The 23391-nt window shown below is 47.5% G+C and overlaps 1 protein-coding gene across 1 annotated transcript in view; it reads right to left on the bottom strand.

Annotated features, from left to right (window-relative positions):
• LOC139209355 (plexin A3-like) overlaps positions 1–18024 on the bottom strand; it is a 37580-nt gene extending 19556 nt beyond the window's left edge. The window contains exons 1-6 of the mRNA XM_070839016.1: positions 17933–18024; positions 16200–16397; positions 15780–15970; positions 14202–14746; positions 13815–13979; positions 10063–10245 (exon numbers count right to left, since the gene is read on the bottom strand). Of these exons, the coding sequence (XP_070695117.1) occupies positions 10063–10245; positions 13815–13979; positions 14202–14746; positions 15780–15970; positions 16200–16397; positions 17933–18024 (1374 nt within the window). The remainder of the gene's footprint in view (positions 1–10062; positions 10246–13814; positions 13980–14201; positions 14747–15779; positions 15971–16199; positions 16398–17932) is intronic.
• Positions 18025–23391: the final 5367 nt, after the last annotated feature.

Raw genomic sequence — 23391 nt, 5'->3', positions numbered from 1 at the left:
TGTGGTCAGTGCAGCGTGTCTCCTCTCTCCCCTCAGGCCTGTTTGTTTTGGAAGGAGAACAGAGAGCTGCTGACACACACTCTCACACACACTCACTCACACACACACACACACACACACACTGACACACACACTCTCTCTCACACACACACACACACACACACTGACACACACACTCTCTCTCACACACACACACACTCTCTCTCACACACACACACACACACACACACACCCTCCTGGGACGTCCTCTCCAGCTTCCTGTCGCCTTGTGCTCTTTTTACATACTGATGACATCATCCTCTCTGAGCCAATCACTACTGCCACAACTACTACTAGAACTAGTACTACTAGTACTAGAACTAATACTACTAGAACTAATACTACTAGAACTAATACTACTAGTACGAGAACTAATACTACTAGAACTAATACTACTAGAACTAATACTACTACTAGAACTAGTACTAGTACTACTACTAGTACTACCAGTGAATATCTGTGGGCTAGTACTAGACCTGCTTTACCTGCTGACACTAACACAGACGGTACTTCTGTACTTTTACTGCAGTAGGATTTTGAATGCAGGTACTTTTACTTGGAGCAGAGTACTTGTACACTTGGCTGCTTGTCAGTGAAGTATTATTAACTTTAGAAGGCTGGACTGAGCCGAGGTTTCCTCCAAACGTCCCCGTGTGGCTTTCTACCAGAGCGTTGGGGTTCCTGTTTGGGCCTGGCTCGGCTGGAGCTGGTTCTGTGTGGTGCCGTGGTGATGATGCTCCTTCACAGAACATCTTTACTGCACTCACATGTTACGGCCGTCTGTTTTTCTAGCTCCATGGTGTTGTGACGGCTCGCCGACCTCTGAAGGTAAATAAACACTGCTGGAGTTTCACTCTGATTTAAGAGCCAGGAAAACCAAAAGTGCATCTGGAAAAGGAGACGCTGTTTTCTCCTTTTAAGAGTCCGAACGACAACGTGAGGGACGTTTAATCACCCCAGTCACCCACAAACAGAGGGAATAATGATGTTCCAGGTTTTTTAACATCACTTCTTTCACTGTTACAGATCTCCTTTCACAGTGTCATGCTAAATAAAATGTCAGTGAAGCTGACTTGGTTAGCTGGTTAGCTGGTTAGCTGGTTAGCATCGTTAGCTTCCTTCTGTCAGGTTTGGTTTAGTTCAGATTCAACTGGAGTTTATTCCAAAGCTGCTTTGTCTGTTCGGCTAAAAGGAGGACAGGAGGAGGAGGAGGAGGAGGAGGACAGGAGGAGGACAGGAGGAGGAGGAGGAGGAGGACAGGAGGAGGAGGACAGGAGGAGGAGGAGGAGGAGGACAGGAGGAGGAGGAGGAGGAGGACAGGAGGAGGAGGACAGGAGGAGGAGGAGGAGGAGGAGGACAGGAGGAGGAGGAGGAGGAGGAGGACAGGAGGAGGAGGAGGAGGAGGACAGGAGGAGGAGGAGGAGGAGGAGGACAGGAGGAGGAGGAGGAGGAGGAGGACAGGAGGAGGAGGAGGACAGGAGGAGGACAGGAGGAGCAGGAGGAGGAGGACAGGAGGAGGAGGAGGAGCAGGAGGAGCAGGAGGAGGAGGAGGAGGAGGAGGATGAAAAACAGTCTGACAGACAGATAAAGTCAACAGAGAGTCTGAGTTACGACTTGTTTTTTTCTTCAGTCAAACACAGCGAGCGGCTCCATGTGAAATCAATCAGGACTAAACCTCTCTGTGGAGGGTCTGTGTGTGTGTCTGTGTGTGTGTCTGTGTGTGTGTCTGTGTGTGTGTGTCTGTGTGTGTCTGTGTGGGTGTCTGTGTGTGTCTGTGTGTGTGTCTGTGTGTGTGTCTGTGTGTGTGTGTCTGTGTGTGTGTCTGTGTGTGTCTGTGTGGGTGTCTGTGTGTGTCTGTGTGTGTCTGTGTGTGTCTGTGTGTGTGTCTGTGTGTGTCTGTGTGTGTCTGTGTGTCTGTGTCTGTGTGTGTCTGTGTGTGTCTGTGTGTGTCTGTGTGTGTCTGTGTGTGTGTGTGTGTGTGTCTGTGTGGGTGTCTGTGTGTGTCTGTGTGTGTCTGTGTGTGTCTGGGTGTCTGTGTGTGTCTGTGTGTGTCTGTGTGTGTGTCTGTGTGGGTGTCTGTGTGTGTCTGTGTGTCTGTGTCTGTGTGTGTCTGTGTCTGTGTGTGTGTGTGTCTGTGTGTGTCTGTGTGTCTGTGTGTGTCTGTGTGTGTCTGTGTGTGTCTGTGTCTGTGTGTGTCTGTGTGTGTCTGTGTGTCTGTGTGTGTCTGTGTGTGTCTGTGTGTGTCTGTGTGTGTCTGTGTGTCTGTGTGTCTGTGTCTGTGTGTGTGTGTGTCTGTGTGTGTCTGTGTGTCTGTGTGTGTCTGTGTGTGTCTGTGTGTGTCTGTGTCTGTGTGTGTCTGTGTGTCTGTGTGTGTCTGTGTGTGTCTGTGTGTGTCTGTGTCTGTGTCTGTCTGTGTGTGTGTCTGTGTGTGTGTCTGTGTGTGTGTGTCTGTGTCTGTGTGTGTGTGTGTCTGTGTGTGTCTGTGTGTCTGTGTGTGTCTGTGTGTGTCTGTGTGTGTCTGTGTCTGTGTGTGTCTGTGTGTGTCTGTGTGTCTGTGTGTCTGTGTGTGTCTGTGTGTGTCTGTGTGTGTCTGTGTGTCTGTGTGTCTGTGTCTGTGTGTCTGTGTCTGTGTGTCTGTGTGTCTGTGTGTGTCTGTGTGTGTCTGTGTGTGTCTGTGTGTGTCTGTGTGTGTCTGTGTGTGTCTGTGTCTGTGTGTCTGTGCTCACCAGGACCACAGCCGGGCCGCTGATGCTGCCACCAAACCCCCTCAGACCTGAGTTAAAGGAACAGTTTAAGATTCTTGTTTTCTGAGTCATTGAATCTGCAGAGTCCTGATCTGATCGGTGTATTTTAATGCATCACGAGGCACACTGCCCCCCCCCCCCCCCCCTTCAGGCTTTCCTCAAACCCAACCCCCCCAACAAGGTTCCTGTTCTAACATTACAATGAACAAAACTACAAAGATGGCTAATGTTCGTTAGCAGTTGTTGGGCTAGCATGTTTGTATTGGGAACTGTTACATTTGCAGGCTAGCTAGCATGCTACGCTAGCATGCTACGCTAGCAGGCTACGCTAGCAGGCTACGCTAGCTAACGTTAGATATCAAGAAGGTTAGCGATAGCCTTTTCATTAAGTCAGGTATTCAGAAAGTTCTATTTCTTTTGAACTTTTCTTTGAATCTTTTTCTTTATACATTTTTGTTCCATCCACACCTTCAGACCTCACACCTGTCCATCTTCAGTGCAGCGTGACGAATAAAGGAATATCTTATCTCATCTTATCACAATATCTAAGCTCCAGTTCATGAATAACTGGACAACAGGTGACAAACTGAATTCTCCACAGTGGTTTCAGTAATTATTCTGCAATAAGCTGAGGCAGTGGTTACAACTGCACTTCCCATAATGCTTTAGAGGACATAAACAGGAAGAATGAGGTTTCCATGGAGTCACTGAGTCACACTGTGGGCTGCAGCGTATTTTTAGTCCACATTTGTCTCCATGACAGCGAGCCGAACCAGCAGACGGCAGCTCCTGTCTGCAGTGGACGAACCTCTGGATGCTCAGACATCACTGGATCACAGAGAGACTGGAGGAAACTCAAAAACACACAGATTCTCTATGAGGTTCTGCAGCAACGAGGAGAGACTCCTGGAGGCAAATCAGATTTCTCTAATTCCCTCCTGTGATTGTGGAACCTGGTTTCTCAGAAGCATGCTGCCACAGAAATCAGATTACTGCAGAAAGCTGGCGGTCTCCAGCGCCGTGAACACGCCGGCAGTAAACCGCACTGAGAACACGTTATTTAGATCAGCAGAGTTTAAAGAGAACACGTCCTGGAGGTTTAAATCTGAGACTAAATGCTCCAAACAGGCTCGTTACTTTAGCGTTGATGCATTTGAGGGGAACTATTGATTGTCTTTTTTTATTTTGCATCATGGTGCACTATGGTGATTGGATGGGACGATAACAAGACGACCCCCCGGCGGAGACACGTCAAGCCCGACAGACGTTACAAGACAAAGCGGGCAGACAGAGAGACCGGAGAGGAACAGGCAGCCAACATGGCCGACAGAGCAGCAAGGCCTTAATTCAACGGGAACATTATCTCACACAATCAGGTGGGATCAGTAAGTCTGTGCGTCGACTTGAGGAAAAAATGTGGGAACTTTTGCCACCGTGGCAGAAAACCTCCTCCCCTCCCTGCGTCATGTTGGTCCAAAGAGATGGAAAAGGTCTTCAAACTCCAAGAGGTTTGGTTCACCTGAAAAATGTTGCTGAAAACAAAAGAACACAAAAAAAAACATCTTCCAGGTGTTTCACTCCTTCTCCACGTGTCTACACCACTTAGAATTACCCCTGGGGAGGCTGTATTTACATTATACTTCCATAAGATTCACAATGAGGGCTAAACTGTTCATACTGTAAAGATCCTTTTGGTTTAACCACAAACAGCACACACACCAGACTACATTCACTAAAACAGGGATTTTAGAGCTGCTGCTCTGCTGCTGCCTCCATCAGTCACTGTACTGGGCCTACAGATGTGTAAAGACCGTCCTCTCTCCGATTCTTTTGCTCCATCTTTCAGTACATGCGTGTTAAAACGCTCCGTTTAGATTTAGCTGCTCTTGTGATGTCATAAGGGGATGTGCTGATCATGTGACCTCCTCCAGCCCTTCGGCAGAGCGACTGAGGTGGACTTGTGGGGTTTTCAGTTGAGGACAGAGTCCAGGACTCATTATTAGAGTCTGAGTCGGGAGTTACGATAAAAGACAAACAAAGTGTTGCAGCTCTGACATTTCCTGCGGGCACTGAAGGCACCACGCTTTGCTCAGGGGCACGCTAACACGTCTTCACGACAAAAACAAACCTGTTAATGTTCTGTCTTTAACCCGCCGTCCCTCCACTGACTCTGAGCGCTCGGTCTCTCTCCTGAAGACGGACAGTGTGTCTCTGTGTTTCAGCCTCTCGCCAAATTACCAGTTTAACCCCCCCGCTCCTTAATTTAATTCATTAGAGCCGGAGCTCTCAGAACAGCGAGGGCCAATCACGGCGGCCTAGTTAGAAACCGCTGGAATGCTTTTGTAGGGGCGAAGAAATGAACGCTTACTGACCTGAAACTGGTCAAAGAGAGGACGGGCAGAGAAATCAACTCCATGAAGGTTGAGCTGGTGCCTTCGTTTATTATTCAGAAATGATCTTTTGAGTTGCTATTATTCTGCACCTGATCACAGTAGGTCCACTAAAAGAGCTTGTTTGATCCACTGACAGGCTCAGAGTGTTATTCTAAGTGTGTGACAGCATCATGGAAAGGATCCCTACAGAGAGAGACCTGGAAGATCCTTTTGGTTTAACCACAAACAGCACACACACCAGACTACATTCACTAAAACAGGGATTTTAGAGAACAGGACACAGGAGCTGCTGCTCTGCTGCTGCCTCCATCAGGTAGTTTGTTGGTGTTATTGTGTGACTTTGGTGTTTTGAAGAGTCAGTTTGGATCCAAACTAATGTGTTAAAGAAAACTGAAATCACAGCAACTAAACCAGCAGCTCCTGAGTTCTGTAAGATAAAATTTCTGTTTTTTTCCATGGAGTCTGGTGTGTTTGAAGAGAGCCACAAACAGCTGTTATATCGCTCTCTGCACACACACCAGACTACATTCACTAAAACAGGGATTTTAGAGAACAGGACACAGGAGCTGCTGCTCTGGTTGCCATGACAATGACAAAAACCAAAATTGAAAAACAAATATTCACATTCCTTTGATGTGCCTCTGTTATTCATAGTGTTATATTCTAGTACCTCACACACTCCAGACTCCATTGACTAAAACAGACATTTCATCTCATGGAGTGAATTTGGTGTTTTAAAGAGTTTGGATCCAAACTGTTTGTCTCATCATCGGATCCTGTTGCTGTTCTTTTCGTGATAAATCTATATTAAAGGAAAGGGAAGTGTGTTTGGTTTTTTTGTCTGATTAATAACAATATAAAGAGTGTGTGTGTGTGTGTGTGTGTGTGTGTGTGTGTGTGTGTGTGCACTTTAATTTTTCTCCACCATAAAAGAAACCTGAATCTAGTGTCTGACAGGTGAATCTGAAAACCATCATTAGTAATTTAACACCTGAAAACAGCTCAGTCTGAGGAGGGGGTCTGCAGAGAGCCCCCGGGCGGCCTGTTTGTAATCCTCGTCTATTTCTAAGCGTCTGGTTGGCAGCTGAAGAGGTTTGTTGGACTGCAGCAGCTCAGAGAGCAGAGGAGGAGGAGGAGGAGGAAGAGGAAGAGGAGGAGGAGGAGGAGGAGGCAGCTTCACTAAACATAGAACAAGTGTTCTCGGCCAACATCCACAACCAAACCCAGAGATTTCCACCGATCTGTTCACTACACAGACGACACCTCCGGCTACTCCTCTGTTCCTCCCTCCATCCGTCGCTCTCGGAGGTCAGCTTTCAGAGGAATATCTCCCCATGTCAATGAATATTAAAGCGGCAGCTGCGTGGGAGGGGAGGTGAGCGGGGTGAACGCCGAGAGGATTCATTCACATCACCAGACCTCCATTTCTTACTTTCCAGGCAATTAAAATTCATCCTTCACACGGGCGGAAAATGGAGATGATTGTGAGGTCAAATGTGGGAGCTGAAGAGCTTTTTAAACGCATCTTTTAATTTTAATGATGTAGATTTATGTGTCCAAAATGTAGAGGATGATGTATGTAAAAGTTTGCTCCTGCAGAAAACTATTAGAGGATTAAGGTTAATCGCCCGCTGACCTTCATCAGGTCCTTCTCATCCAAATGAAACTAAACATGTCGACTTTAAGGAAGTGAACTGAAGACTGTTCACTGCATCTGGCTGATGACTCCGCTCAGTAAGAAGTCCAGTAGCTTGGTGGTTAATATGCAGAGATCAAGTGCCCCCCCCCCGGAAGATAAAACTAAAAATTATAGGGTTTGTAAACTTCAAACTATTTATTTTAAACCAAAATGTTATCAAGTCATCCTCAGCAGTGTCACTAAAAACTGTACTTTTTATGAATGTAATCTGGTTTGATTATGTTTTCTTATTTTTTGTAATCTGATTACATGTAATCTGTTACTACTGAACTCTGACGGCTGGAGGGCCATGCAGAGACATGAAGAGATGGATGTGATCCACCTTCATCCTGCAGCATCCAGCTGCTCAGCTCACCTAGCTAACGTTAGCTTATAGCCTGTAAATTAGCTTACGTTAGCTCGCTCAGTGCAGCCTGAGCTCCAACCAGGAAGTGTTAGCAGCCGACAGAGAACCCAGATCCACTAGAACCTGTTCTCCATCAGGATCTGAACTTTAGACCGTTATTAGCTACAGAGGAGGAGCGCTAACAGGCTAACTGCTGCTGTCCTGTCCTGCTAGCATCAGGCTACAGCTGCTAATATTAGCTTCATTACAGTAAAACTGGTTTGTCTAAGTCTAAGTCTAAGTCTAAGTCTGCCCCTAAAATAAGCTAAGCTAACACAGGGTCAGAAACACAGGGGACTAGTTTAACACATGAGCATGTAGCGTTAGCATGTAGCATTAGCATGTAGCTTGGAGCCATAAAAGTCTTCTATCAGGATCTTTTTCAGGACCTGGTGGGAACAGATCAGAGATCAGTGATGTGGGATTTAATCCTGGAGACACCGACTGCACTGCATCTGTGTGATTTTAGTTTAAACTGGTTGGTTTAAGTGTGATGCTGCTGTGGGACAACAGATGACTTCCCCCTAAAAAGGAGCGTGGTGATGATCTGAACATTGTTATGATTATCTTACTCCTGAATGCTCCTGTAAAAGTCACATGTTTTAAGGAGCATATGTCACATTTCACTTTAAATGTGAGTCACATCATAAAGAGTGTCAGTCTTTGCCAGGGTTCACCCCCCCCACCCCCCGTCTGTCTTAAATCCTCCTGAGATGATGGACTCGGTCTTGCGGGGGGACGGTGAGTCTTGCAGGGCTCCAGCAGAGACAGAAAACAGACATTTTGTGCTGCTAAGTGCCACATCTTTCTGACAGCAGCCTCTGCAGCTTCCTGAGAGATGAAGCGAAGCTGCACGACACCGACGGGACGAGTTTACAGCTTCAGGCGAGGCGGAGAACATCCCCGCAGAGATGTGGGTCTAGTCCTGCTGCATGAACTGCCACTGATAGTGCATCAGACCGCCAGCCTGTTTCTACACCTCTCTGCTGTTTATCCGGCCGGCCCGCGAACAACAACAACCAGAAACCCTGGAAATGAGCAGATTGTGTTTGCCGTGTTATGAAATCAAAACACATTCAAGCTTATTTTCAGCTCCAGATAACAATAATAAGGACGGAGCCGGCGGCGGCGGAGAGGAGCTGAGCGCATGTGGATGTGTGACCGCAGAGTTTCAGAAGCAACAGAAAATATGTAGAAGAAATGAAATGTTTACCAGAAACCTGCTGCTGCTGCAGAGTGTTATTATTATTATCATTATTAAGAATATTATTATCATTACGATGGCGTCAGAGATACAGGCGTGATGGAACGTAACCAAGAACATGGCAAAGCATTATGGGAAGGATCCCCACAGAGACAGACCTGTAACAGCCGTTATATCGCTCTCTGCACACACACCAGACTACATTCACTAAAACAGCAATTTTAGCTCACAGGACACAGGAGCTGCTGGTCCACTGCTGCCTCCATCAGTTAGTTAGTGTGTGTTTTTGTGTGTTACAAAGACATTGTTCTGTATCTGGACTGACCCTTTAAAACACCAAAATGAGACGATAACACAAACTAACCAAGCTACCGAGGCGGCCTTTGACTAGCAGCTCCTTTGTTCTGTGAGGTAAAATTCCTGTTATTGTCAATGGAGTCTGGTGTCTTTGAGGATGTACTGAATGGGTTAATGGGAGTGGACGGAGGCTTTTAAACCCTTCATCTCTATTATTATTATTATTCTCAGTTGATCAGTGTGTAATACTGAACATTTTAATATCATTTTACCTCACAGAGCACAGGAGTTGTTGGTCCAGTTGCTATGACAACATTATAATAATGATAATAAAAACAACAATAACTTGGATTTATATCCAACAAGAGACCGAAGGACGCTTTACATTGTGGAATACATGCTGGACAAACATATAAAAAGCATTAAAAACACACTGACATCCCTTTATTATAACTTTATCATTTTCACCAGACTCCATTGACAAAAACAGCTATTTAACCACACAGGACTTTGTGTGACTTTGGTGTTTTAGAAGGTAAATTCACATTAAAACACCAAAATCACACAAACAAACTCAGCAATCACAGTAGCAGTGGACTTTTGAGGTACTTGTATCTCCGTGCTACTTCTACTCCACCAGAGGAAACGCTGTTCCCTTTACTTCACTACATTCATCTCCCAAATGGAGTTAGCCTCCGTGTGTGTACGATCCAGTGTTGATCGAACGCTTAAAGACGTCACCTCCAGCTGTGGGAGGCAGAGACGTGGCATCAGCGCTCTGCAGCGAAGGATCACAGTGATGCCTTTAGTCTAATCCTCTCACACACGCCGCCTCCAGCCAAACGCTGCGAGGCGACAAAAGACACGCTTGCTTTGTTTCAAGATGGCCGACAGGAAGCCAGAACGTCACGAGGAACCCGGGAGGTGAAGGTGAAGCAGGTCTGTTTCTGAGAGCCACGACAGCCCGCAGTGATTTTAAACATGAATAAGGCAATTTTCTGTCCTTAAATAGAAACAGTAGAAAGCAGGCAGAGACCCACAAGCAATTTTAAAACATTCATGCAGCCATTTTCTCTCAGAGGAAACAGACGCTGTCTCTGATTCCTTCTTTTCCATGACAGACGGAAAACAGCAGCACAAATATAACACAAGCAAACAGCCATCTATCCATCATCCATCCATCATCCATCCATCATCAATCATCCATCCATCATCCATCCATCATCCATCCATCCATCCATCATCAATCATCCATCCATCATCCATCCATCATCCACCCATCCATCATCCATCCATCCTACCTTCTTCAGCTGTCCGCTCCGGGTTCCCACGAACACCACCGTGTGCTCGCCGTAGGTGTAGGCAGCCACGGCGCCCATGCCCTCGGTCCGGTCCTCGTACAGCGGGTTCCCCTCGATGACCCTCAGGCCTCCGAGCGGCTGGTTCAACACCAGGCCGCAGAAATCATCTCCGATCTGCTTCGGCTGAGGACGAAACAGGAAGGAGGGGTTATTGAAGAGAGCACACCTGAGAACTATTAAAGGGCCACTCCACTGTTTCTACCCATGATCCTCTCTGTCCACATCCTGGTGTGTGAGTGACTGGTAGGTAGTAAAAGTGTTGGAACTGGTCCAGTAGATCACCTCAGCCAGCAGCCACCAAATGGGCTGCATTGGCTGCAACGTGATCCTTTGGGACAACTGCACCTGATCACAGTAGGTCCACTAAAAGAGCTTGTTTGATCCACTGACAGGCTCAGAGTGTTATTCTAAGTGTGTGACAGCATCATGGAAAGGATCCCTACAGAGAGAGACCTGGAAGATCCTTTTGGTTTAACCACAAACAGCACACACACCAGACTACATTCACTAAAACAGGGATTTTAGAGAACAGGACACAGGAGCTGCTGCTCTGCTGCTGCCTCCATCAGTCAGTGTGTTTGTGTTATTGTGTGTTACACAAATATTTTATTGGATCCAAACTAGCTCTTTAAAATACCAAAATCACACAATGATACAAAGAATGTAGCTGATGGAGGCAGCAGCAGAGCAGCAGCTCCTGTGTCCTGTTCTCTAAAATCCCTGTTTTAGTGAATGTAGTCTGGTGTGTGTGCTGTTTGTGGTTAAACCAAAAGGATCTTCCAGGTCTCTCTCTGTAGGGATCCTTTCCATGATGCTGTCACACACTTAGAATAACAATCAAACAAGTGTTGGCTCATCACAGCGTCGTCCCGCCCTAAAGCACCCCCTGCTTTATCGTCTATTTTCCTCTAAATGGGGCCACATGAATAAAATCGACTGGACTGTATTTTAGCGGGGAGGAAACGTCGAGCACTGTGTGATCTATTATTTCATTTTGCTGATTAGACATTTGGATTTGAGATAATTTAAATGCCAGTGTGATCATTCGACGCCCTGCGGTGTTTCATGTTTCTGTGTTGAGAGTGTACAGAAACAGGGAGGAGCAGCGTTATTACAGCCCCCCCTCCACACACACACACACACACACACACACACACACACTCACTCTCACACACACACACACACACACACACACACACTCACAGCAGTTGGCTAACACCCTGTCATTAGCGGGTTAAGGCCTTGATGCATCACAGCAACAGAACGTGGTGGAAACTCTGAAACAGTCAGATCAGACGTTACCGTCACTATTTATACCTCATAATGTTTCTTTCCTTTTCTACTCTGTCCTTGTTTTGTTACTCTCCAAACGTCCTGCCCTCGTAATATTATATGTTCCTGACTGTAACATGAGACGGCGGTGACCTCTGCTTGCTGCAGGTTTGCTTCTGAGTGAGGATGAAGACAGAAAGACAGATGTTAGGATGGTTTTTAGACAGTATGGCTGCAGAGGAGACAGAGAAGTGATCGATGTGAGAGATCAAACTGAGACCTTAAACGGAGAACTCAGTTATTTTTAAACCTGGGTCCAGTTTCTTCATATTCTGGTGTCTAAATGAACGGTCCAAACGAGCTCTAATGGCTGCAACGTGATCCTTTGGGACAACTGCACCTGATCACAGTAGGTCCACTAAAAGAGCTTGTTTGATCCACTGACAGGCTCAGAGTGTTATTCTAAGTGTGTGACAGCATCATGGAAAGGATCCCTACAGAGAGAGACCTGGAAGATCCTTTTGGTTTAACCACAAACAGCACACACACCAGACTACATTCACTAAAACAGGGATTTTAGAGAACAGGACACAGGAGCTGCTGCTCTGCTGCTGCCTCCATCAGTCAGTGTGTCTGTGTTGTTGTGTGTCACACAAACATTGTTTTGGATCTGACCAAACCTCTTAAAACCCTTAAGTTGCACAGTAACATGAACAAATTAATTAATCAAGTCAGCAGCAGAGCAGCAACTCCTGTGTCCTGTTCTCTAAAATCCCTGTTTTAGTGAATGTAGTCTGGTGTGTGTGCTGTTTGTGGTTAAACCAAAAGGATCTTCCAGGTCTGACAAAAAAGTAATTTTACCAACAGGACATTGGAGCTGCTGGTCTGCTGCTGCCTGTTCAACATAAAGGATCTTTCTCTCTGTCCTACACAAGCATGCAACACCCGGTTGGTGGTGCTTCCTGGTCGGCTCGCTGTCATTGGCACGTTTGATATTTAGGAATCAGGGAAACTCATATCCAGTCAGTAACAGGTCTGTAAAAATGTCACACTACAGGATCATTGGGCCGATAAACTGTTCAGACCTGGACCTGCCCCCCCCCCCGACTGTGAGGAGGAGCGAACCGGATCCAAGATCTACCCAATTATCCTCCAGTGTGAACGGGACCAGCATGAGGGAGCACTTTGTTTCAGAGAGGGTCCTCACAAGTGTAGTACAGAGGTGTGTGTGTGTGTGTGTGTGTGTGTGCTGATCATCATTAACTGTGCAGAAAGGTACCACACACACACACACACACACACACTCTGGACAGACTGTTACATGTTGTGCAGACAGGCGGCCTGCTGGTGACGCTTAATGAAAAACAAGACTGAAAACACACACACACACACACACACACATCAGTACACACAAGAAAAGGAACATTGTCATATCACATCCTAACATCCATGCGTGAACACACTCACACACACCCCCCCCCCCTGCTGTTTATGATAAAAGAAGGAGGTCAGAGCCTGGACGTTGGCCCCGCCTCCTCTCACTTTGCCCTCAAAACACACACACACACACACACACACACACACACACACACACACACACACACACACACACACACACACACACACACACTCTCACACACACACACACACACACACACACACACACACACACACACACGACCACTTTCATCAGTATGTGGCTCTGACTGGTTGGTTAGCTGATTAGTTAGTTGGTTGGTTGCCGTGGGCAACACCAGAACCCCCCCAACTCCCCTCCGCCGCTCTTCCCTCCCCCCCGCTCCCTTTCGCCCAAATCCGAGGCCGGCCCCCCGGACTCGTCTCCTGGCGGAGTTCCCTGCTCCTCGGTTGCCATGGTTACCACTGCAGGCCATTACCGCCATGAATAAGAACATCATCTACCCCCCCCCCCGACCTGAAATCACCCCACTGCAGACAGACACAGAGATCTGCAGCCTCACAGAGACACTGATGAACATGAGGTTCACTGTGATCTGTTTGGAAGACTTTGATCAATAAAGTTGAGAAGATATAAACTTTATTTATCAAGAGTCACAATCATTTCATGAGAAAAACATTTTAGTCCAACTTTATGGACAACGGAGGATCAATAACGTTACAGAGAGAAACATTTAAAGTGACCAACCGATCAGTTACTCATCAGCACGACAACAGTGAAGGAGGCGCCAGACACCGACCAATCAGAGGACAGGAGACGGCATCTGGTCAGATACCACTTCCTGAAACCAGGACGGAGCTCAACAGGCAGACAGACAGACAGACAGGCAGACAGACAGACAGACAGACAGACAGACAGACAGACAGACAGACAGACAGACAGACAGACAGACAGGCAGGCAGGCAGACAGACAGACAGACAGACAGGCAGATGTCAAACTCACCGTGTGGATGCAGGGCAGCTCCTTGTTGAGTAACCACGGTAACGAGAGGCGTCCCTCGCCACGGTAACAGGAGCGAATCCTCTCCCGCATGGCCAGGTTGATGTCGTGGAGGGTGAACAGACAGAGGACCGTCTCTCTGGGGGGGTTCGAGCGATTCTTCTGACCCTGGAAACACAAACACATCTTATTTTACTGTTTCCCATCTTTTTAAAAGGCTAAAAAACTAAAACAGTGAGGATAAATATTCATGTCTGAAGAAACGAGACGGATCAGAGGAGACGACTGAGAGAGAGAGAAGGACAATTCAGACATGAAAGAAATAAAAAAAGATGACAGATGACGACGACAGCCGTCCAATCAGGACAGAGGATGACGACGGCGGCTCACCTGTGAGAAGACGACGAAGAGGACGTCGTCGTCCTCGGACAGGCCGAGCGCCTGGGCCAGCCGCCGCCCCGGCTTCTGCTTGTAGGCGGCCTGGACCAGGCGGTACTCCACGCCGTCTTTGGTGCAGCCCAGAGGAAACTCCACGTACGAGTAGAACTCGGTGTCGTTGGAGCACATCCGCACGATCTTGGAGGTGAAGAACTTCTCGCCGCCAGCGTCCATCTGCGTCAGCTGCGTGTCCAGCTGCAGCGTCAGGAAGTAGACGTAGGTGCGGCTGGAGAAGCCGTAGACGTAGTAGATGTCGAAGGCGGGGTAGAGCGACAGCGTGTCCGAAGGGATTTTGATCTGCGAGGAGACGAACTCGTCCTGGTAGACCAGCGAGAACATGTTGACGCTCTCCTCGTCTGCCACCAGCTTCCTGCTGGACAGTGTGGGGAAATACTCCGACTTCCCATCGATGGCGGCGCCGATGAACAGCCGGCTGCCGCCCTTCGACTTCTTCCTCTTGGGGTCGGCCGTCCAGTCGTCCTCGCCGACGACCACACCTGGAGAGGAAGAGGAGGAGCGGCTTCAGGACAAACGTCTGAAGGATCCGTCACACGAAGCAGAACCAGCGCTGCGTTCTGCTCCGGTGTTCTCGTCTAGTTCTCACAGTTCTACTCATCAGATCAGCTCTGTAACTCATGAGTCTACTTCGTGCTAAACGCCGTCAGCGACGTCTGATCAGGGAAGTCATCCCAGCGTGTCGTGTCAGCTGACAGCTGTGTGAGAGCAGAGCCACGTTGTCAATCAGCTGCTGCTTTGTCCCCACAGTCTTCATTCAGGTTTTATTGTTCAAACTAAAATCTACAGCAGCTGATTTACAACAAAAACCTGTTAAACATTTTGACACCCGACACATGATTGACACCCGCAGGTTGACACGCTTTGGCAGCTTGTCAAGAACAAAGTCGAGAGGAAACACAAGAGCTTTGTTTTGTTTTGCTGTTTTGGCATCAAATTCACCAAAACTGTGACATGATATCAGCTGCTGAACGTCTCAGGATGTAAACACGCGGTGGGACAGACAGCAGCGACGGCATGATCAGGAAAAGTGCTCTTTAGCAAAACTGTGCGTTCATCTGTCTGTTACATTAAAGGAGAACTCTCAGGCCTATCAGTATGGAAAGGATCCCTGCAGAGAGAGACCTGGAAGATTCCTTTTTATTTAGCCACAAAGAGCCGTTTTATCGCTCTCTGCACACACACCAGACTACATTCACTAAAACGGCAATTTTACCTCCCAGAACACAGGAGCTGCTGGTCTGCTGCTGCCTCCATCAGTTAGCGTGCTGGTGTTACTGTGCATTACACAATCATTGTGTTGGATCCAAACTGACCCTTTAAGACACCACAGTCAGACAATAACACAAACAAACTAACCGATGGAGGCAGCAGAAGACCAGCAGCTGGCAAAGTCTTTGAGGTTAAATGACCATTTTTGTGAATGGAGTCTGGTGTCACTGAAGAGAGCGCTATTAAACAGACAGGATGTACTGTCTACCAGGGCCCAGGTAGCCACACCCCTCCGGCCCTTACCTGCCATCCCATCAGCCTCTCTGGCTCCGGACAGGTAGTGCTCTTTGCGGTGGTGCGGCTCCCCCAGTTTGAAGAGATCCTCCAGTCGGAGGAACTGACAGACGCCCTGCCAGATCGACCCGCACGCCACCAGCCGGTTCCCCGTGTAGTCCACCAGGAGGAGCTTGTTCACGTTGTCCGAGGAGTCCAGTCTGACGGCACAGACAGACAGACAGACAGGTGGCCGTTAGACAGGTGGGCAGGCAGACATCAGGTAACAGTCAGGTGTAGACAGACAGACAGACAGACGGACAGACAGACAGGTGTGCAGACAGACAGACAGGTGTGCAGACAGACAGGTGTGCAGACAGGAAGACAGACAGACAGGCGCAGACAGACAGGTGTGCAGACAGACAGACAGACAGACAGACAGGTGCAGACCTGTGGGCGCAGGCCCTGACGCTGGGCGGGGGGTAACACTTGGCGTTGTCCTCCACAGGTCCGGTCATGTGACTCCTCAGCTCCGTCAGATTGGCCGACAGCTTCAGCACTCGGTTGACGGCGCCGACGTAGACCTCACCTGTCCGCCGGTGGACCGTCAGGTGGGTGAGGGAGGTGTCGAACGCCCGGTACACCGCCCTGCCCGCCGCCACGGAGGGAGGAGGGGGGGCGGCCGGGGCAGAGAGGAGGGGGGAGGAGAGGAGGAGGAGGGAGAGGAGGAGGAAGAGGAGGAGAGGAGAGGAAGAGGAGGAGGAGGAGGGGAGCATGGTGGACAGAGAGAGGAGGAGAGGAGAGGAGAGGATGGAGGGATGGAGGAGGAGAGGAGGAGAGGAGGGGAGAAGCTCTGGCTGCAGGTCTGATGAAGAGTCAGCTTCAATGGGGCATGACTGTGGAGAGAGGGGGGGAGAGAGAGGGGGGGGAGAGGGGGAGAGAGAGAGAGGGGAGAGAGAGTCGATGTTTAGATGGATCCAAAATAAAAACCAGCTGTTGTACACTCCTGTCGCACGTTGATGACATCATCAGCACCAACAGTAAACAGGTCAGATCTCCTCTGGAGGTTCACAGATCTTTAGATCCACTGTTGTTCTGGATCAACATGTTCTCTGTCTTTCTTTAGATCCACTGTTGTTCTGGATCAACATGTTCTCTGTCTTTCTTTAGTCTCCTCTGATGAACAACATGTCTGAAGTCTTTTCTCACTCATTCTGCTTCACTGACTTCTGGAACCTTCTAGCTGAGGTTGGACACATTTTAGGGACATGAAGAAGAAGAAGGTCCTCCAAGAAATGACGTCACCAGAAGAAGAAGCAGCAGCATTCAGAGGCCCCCCCCCCCCCCATCTGATCATCTATTAATGAGCTCGTCTCCTTCCTGCCGCTCAGTTTCACACCTGGAAACATCTCTGTGATCACACACACAGTCGGTCCTCAGGGGGGAGGGGGAGACAGAGGGAGGACTGGGGGAGGACCGCTAGGACAGACAGGTGTGTCAGGGAGACGGACAGGTGGAGCAGCCTCAGGTGTGGTCCCTCTAGACACCACCTGATCAACAGAGTCTGGACCAGAGGGGGGCGGCTGAAACACAACGACACGGACCGACGCAGATCAGATCAGATCAGATCAGATCAGATCAGATCAGATCAGATCAGATCAGATCAGATCAGATCAGATCAGGTCCATCACCTGGACACACACACACCTGGACACACAGCTGGTCTCAGGTCAGGTCCTTCTGATTGTTCACCTCCAGTCTGATGAGGAGCATTAAACCCTGATTAGCTCACACACACACTCACACACTCTCACACACACTCACACTCACACACACACACTCACACTCACACACACACACACACACACACACACACAGACACTCTGTCACTCACTGTGAGTGTGTATTGATCTGTTTCCGTCTGTCTCTCTGAGCCTGGATGGAAACTTCACTCTCATCCTGGGAGCCATTTCTACTCTGTTTACATTTGACTGACAGCTGTGATTACACACACACACACACACACACACAGACACACACACATACAGACACACAGACACACACACACACACACACACAGACACACACACATACAGACACACAGACACACACACACACACACACACACACACACACACACACACACACACACACACACACACACACACACACACGGACTGGACTGGACTGGACTGGACTGGACTGGACTGGACTGGACTGGACTGGACTGGACTGGACTGGACTGGACTGGACTCTCGGCTCTCTGATGCTTCATAACTCGTCTTGATTTCAGCTCAGACACTTGAATCAATAGGAGACACGACGTGAGAAAGTGAGAGAGGAAACAAACAAACAAACAAACAAACAGGGCTCCGTTCCATTTCTCTGATATCTGTTGGACACTAACACAGGCTCCACTTCTCTTTACAACAAAGACACTAAACTAGTTTCACTTAGTTTGGCCTGAAAATGGATCATTAGTGCTCAACAAAGCTGCTCTGCTCCGCCATCGAATACTGGATTCTGATTGGTCCGTCACGGAGCTCACACAGAGCTCGTCCAATCACAGCAGTCTGCTGAGGTGAGCGAGGACAAAAACACCAACATCAGTCTTCCCCAAACCGATCACGATCAATAACAGTGAGGAGTTTGCGTTGCTATGGACGCACTTCTAGAAGGAGTTTGCGTTGCTATGGACGCACTTCTAGAAGAGGTTTGCGTTGCTATGGACGCAGGAGCTTCTTTTCATTAGCAGGAGCAGCGACATCACGTTTGAAGGGGAAAATCTGTTGATGTTAATAACTGAACATCTGAAACATCCGACGACTGATCTTTAACTGATGTATTTTAAAATGTTATGTTGTCTATCAAGGTGTGAAGTCCCGCCCCTTCCTGTGGACGCTGTGGATCCAGTTTGAATGGTTCCCTGAACACATCACAGGATGTTCCTCAGGTTAAAGATGTTAGAGTCAGTAAAGTCTCAGTTTGTGGTGAAGACGGTAAAGAACCATTCAGTCTGGTGTCAGAGCTGCTAGCTAGTGAGCTAACTCTGCTACGTCCCCATGCTAATGTGATGTTATCTTGTTTTGATGTTAAAGTCAGTAAAGTCTCAGTTTGTGGTGAAACTGTTGGAGCATCAGAACGTCCCAGCAGCAGGTAGAGGGTCTGATCCTTCATCAGGGGACCAGGAGTCTGTGATCCTTCCTCAGAGGACCAGGAGTCTGTGATCCTTCCTCAGAGGACCAGGAGTCTGTGATCCTTCATCAGAGGACCAGGAGTCTGGGATCCTTCATCGGAGGACCAGGAGTCTGTGATCCTTCTTCAGAGGACCAGGAGTCTGTGATCCTTCATCAGAGGACCAGGAGTCTGGGATCCTTCATCAGAGGACCAGGAGTCTGGGATCCTTCATCAGAGGACCAGGAGTCTGTGATCACACACAGCAGCTCAGAGGACATCAGGGACGTTAGCATGGGGACGTAGCAGAGTTAGCTCACTAGCTAGCAGGTCTGACACCAGACTGAATGGTTCTTTACCGTCTTCACCACAAACTGAGACTTTACTGACTTTAACATCTTTAACCTGAGGAACATCCTGTGATGTGTTCAGGGAACCATTCAAACTGGATCTAAACTTTATTCGTCCCTTGCTGACGACGAACAGACCAGAATACGGTCCCAGGTGAGGAGGGACTTCACCTACTGCCACCAAAGCTGACAGATAAATCACTGAATCGTTCATTTGATCAATGTGAGAACAGAACAACAGGACAACACCTGGGAGATGAAACGGTGAAACAGGACTTGATGCTTCCTCACAAACAAACTGTCCTTCTGTGTTCGTCATTACATTTAGCAAATGGAACAGGACTTCAGACAGGAAGTGTAAAAGTGGAGGTCTGGGCTCCTCTCAGCGGCTTCATTAACACATCAGAAGAAGAAGAAGAAGAAGAAGAAAGTGGTTTGATGACACACTTTAAAATAAATCCTCCACAGCGCTCAGATTAACTTTTCACACGTCAAACCGGCTGCATCACAAGCAGCAGCACGACAGTGACGACAGTTTCATCTGCCCATTCAGTTCAGCTCCGACTGACTGCAGCTAATGAGACAGGAGGAGGAGGAGGAGGAGGAGGAGAAGGAGGAGGAGAAGGAGGAGGAGGAGAAGGAGGAGGAGAAGGAGAAGGAGAAGGAGAAGGAGAAGGAGAAGGAGAAGGAGAAGGAGGAGAAGGAGAATCATGGAGACGACGCTGGTTTCTGAATGGAACGATAATAAAGTTTTTACTCCGGCGGCAGAGAGGTACAGTAGGCTGAGTCCAACAATTAACCCTGTGACACACACACACACACACAGACACACACACACACACACACACACAGACACACACACACACACACACACACACACACACACACACACACACACACACACACAGACAGAGGCAGTGAAAGATCAGCACATTAGTTAATTAGCCTGCTGAGCTGAAGGGGAGACCAGAGAGAGGAGAGGTCGACAGATGGACCAGAGTGTGTGTGTGTGTGTGTGTGTGTGTGTGTGTGTGTGTGTGTGTGTGTGTGTGTGGACAACAGACAGCTGGGCAGACAGAGGAGACAGATAGAGTTTCTCTAACTCGACTGCGATTTCACTGGACCATCCATCACCCTGCTAACCCTCAGAGTGTGTGTGTGTGTGTGTGTGTGTGTGTGTTAAAAAAACCGTGGTGCGTTCATGTCAAGTTGTAATTACGAGCGTCCGAGTCAGACCTGTTTTACAACATTTGCTAGAGTATCTTCTGTTTTTATCCTCGCCTGCCTTTAAATCTCTTGTACTTGATCTTTTAGAAACATGCACACGTCCTCCAGAGTGACGGTGAACAGGTGGATGTTGCCTCCTGACAGGAACAACACGACTGACTGACTACATCAGAAATACTGTAAATACTGTTCACTGCCTGATTTCAGCCAAACTCAGTGTAAAGAAATCCAAATTTAACGGCTGAGCAAACGAATGAATGAAACTAAAACAAAACTCATGAAAAGAAGCATCCACAGAGAAATCTGGATAAATACTAGTCCAATAATCAATCCGCCTTCTTTTCCCTCTGAGGCAAAGTGAACAGACTTAAACTCAATTTAACAGCCAATATTTACTCATGTGAACACCAGATTATTTCAGGTTTCCTCGAGTCGTTTCATGGAAAACTAAGCGTCTTGGATCATCACAGAAGTCATCAACAGGTCCTGGGAAGGTCACACATGTTTACAGCCAAACAAAACTTACAGAAATATTGAGACTTTTTCTCCAGCGTCACGTTTAAGATGGATTTCAGTTCCACCTCCGTGTGTTCAGAACAGAAGCACGGCCTTCGGTTAGCCTAGCTTAGCACGAACACGTGTGTCACACAAGCCGAATCAACAAACACACCAAACGCTTCAGCAAAAATGTGTCAGCTTGTATTTTCTGACGTATTTTTCATCGGCGAGTGAGGAGGAATGAAAACAGGCCGGTTTTAGAATGGGACTCTTGTGAGTGAGCGTCTTGGTGAACAGAAGAAAGTGGAATAGTTCACTGGCAGCGTCGGTGAGAAGGCTGAGTCAGGGAAACTCTTTGTTGGACAGAAGTGACCTTCACAGCAAGTCAGCAAAACACAAACTCCACTTTATTACACCATCTATTTTAGTCTGCCTTTATTTTTCTACCTCTCACTCAGTTTTTAGATCTTCTACAATCTCTTACTTGACTACAACATCTCTGTATCAGCTTCCTGATCTTTATCTGCATCACTTTCTAGTGTTTGTATTAGTAAAAGAGCTTCTAATTATTCTATCAATATATATGTTTCTTTAAAGGGTACTTCTGCGTTTTTAAATTTGGGCTCTATTTGTGCACCAGACTACATTCACAAAAACAGGAATTCTACACAGGAGCTGCTGCTCTGCTGCTGCTTCCATCAGTTAGTTTGTTTGTGTTATTGTGTAACTTTGGTGTTTTAAAGGGTTGGTTCAGATCAAACACTAAATTTGTGTAACACACGATAATACAAATAAAGTAAGTAATGAAGTCACCGGTAAACCAGCAGCTCCTGTGTCCTCTGAGCTAAAATTCCTCTTTTTGTGAATGGAGTCTGGTGTGTCTGCAGAGAGCGATATAACCAAAAGGATCTTCCACTTTTAGTTAGAAATACAGAGATTACTCTTTCATGTTTTTACCCCGTCCCTCACCCCATTCAACCCCCCCCAAGCCTCCTCACCCCCCCATCTCTGTGACTGAGGCTCTGTGTGAATCACAGGCCCCAATAAACACACCACAAAGACACATTGTGCTGCAGCTTCCTGGTAGAAAAGGCTGCGGGCGGGTTTGGTGTCGGCCTGATGGACGAGATAAGAGCTGGACGCAGATAGACGGACTGATGGAGGCACGTTTAGAGGTAACAGAGCCACAGACAGCTCCATCAGCTGTCTGCTGCTCACACAGGTCGTCTGTTCATCAGGCAGGACGAAGTAACGCTTTTATATCACAGTGAAGTGAATATGTTTGGATATTAGCATCATCCTGCTGTTTAATGGACGAAGAATTAACTATATAACTTTAGTACACATCATAAACATAGGACATAATTGGTTTTTTATTGTAAATGTATCTTTATATTTAATATTTAAGATTCTTAATTTGCAGTACTTGTTTTTTACTGTGATGCACCAGCGTGACTTCCTCGTCCGTGTGAGTTCCCGTTAAAGTGCTTTTATTGCCTCCTCATACCTGTGCTGCACGACATATCCCATTACACATCGTACAAGTAAACATCCATGTCAGGAGAAGTAATACTATTCCTAAAAATGGGTCTATAAAATGTCTGTCTCAGTCTCCCGGAGCTCGAGGGGACGTCTCCAAATGCCTGGTTTAGTTCAATCAATAAAGATATTTAATTTATAACCATATAAAACAGAGAAAAGCAACAAATCGTCGTATTTAAGGAGCTGGAAACAGCTTCTTTTTTGCAGAAGAGGCTTGAGATGGATGGATGGACAGATGGACAGATGTATCAACGGTGCAAATAACCTAAAATCTGTGAAATAATGACTGGAGTTTGGTTGAAAGGTCGAAGCCGCCTCTGAACACAGAACACTGCCGCAGATGTAACCGGCCGTCTGTCTCAGCTGCTTCCGTCCGTCCGTCCGTCCGTCCGGGCTTTTACCTGATGACATAAGCTTCCGTTTTAACCGCCTGAGCTGCAGCCGAACGCCAAACGGCTCCTGTTTCACGTGTAAAACTACATCAGCTCCACATGCACACACCGTTTAAACCCTCTTGAAAAAGTCATTGGACTCTTTTACCACCAAGTACACCAACAGAAGTCTGCTGATAAATATATATATATTAATATTATTTTCCATTAGACTCTGTTGATTGAGCAATTTCACCTCACAGGACCAAAATTACTGTTTTTGTCAATGGAGTCCGGCAGCTTTGAAGAAAGCAAAATAAGTTGGACAATTCCAACACTTCATGCACCTTCCAGTCATTTAGACACCAAAATATGTCAAATAAAATAAGATAGGGTCCCAGTTTAAAGGTAGCAGAGCTCTCCCTAACCACCGCCGGACTGGCTGAGGACTTTGGCCCTGCAGTCACTCATCAGGTGACG

The sequence above is a fragment of the Pempheris klunzingeri genome, chromosome 11 (assembly GCF_042242105.1).
Source record: "Pempheris klunzingeri isolate RE-2024b chromosome 11, fPemKlu1.hap1, whole genome shotgun sequence".
In the NCBI taxonomy this organism is placed as follows: Eukaryota; Metazoa; Chordata; class Actinopteri; order Acropomatiformes; family Pempheridae; genus Pempheris; species Pempheris klunzingeri.
The sequence above is the reverse complement of the archived record's forward strand: the minus strand, read 5'-3'. Positions and strand labels throughout refer to the sequence as shown.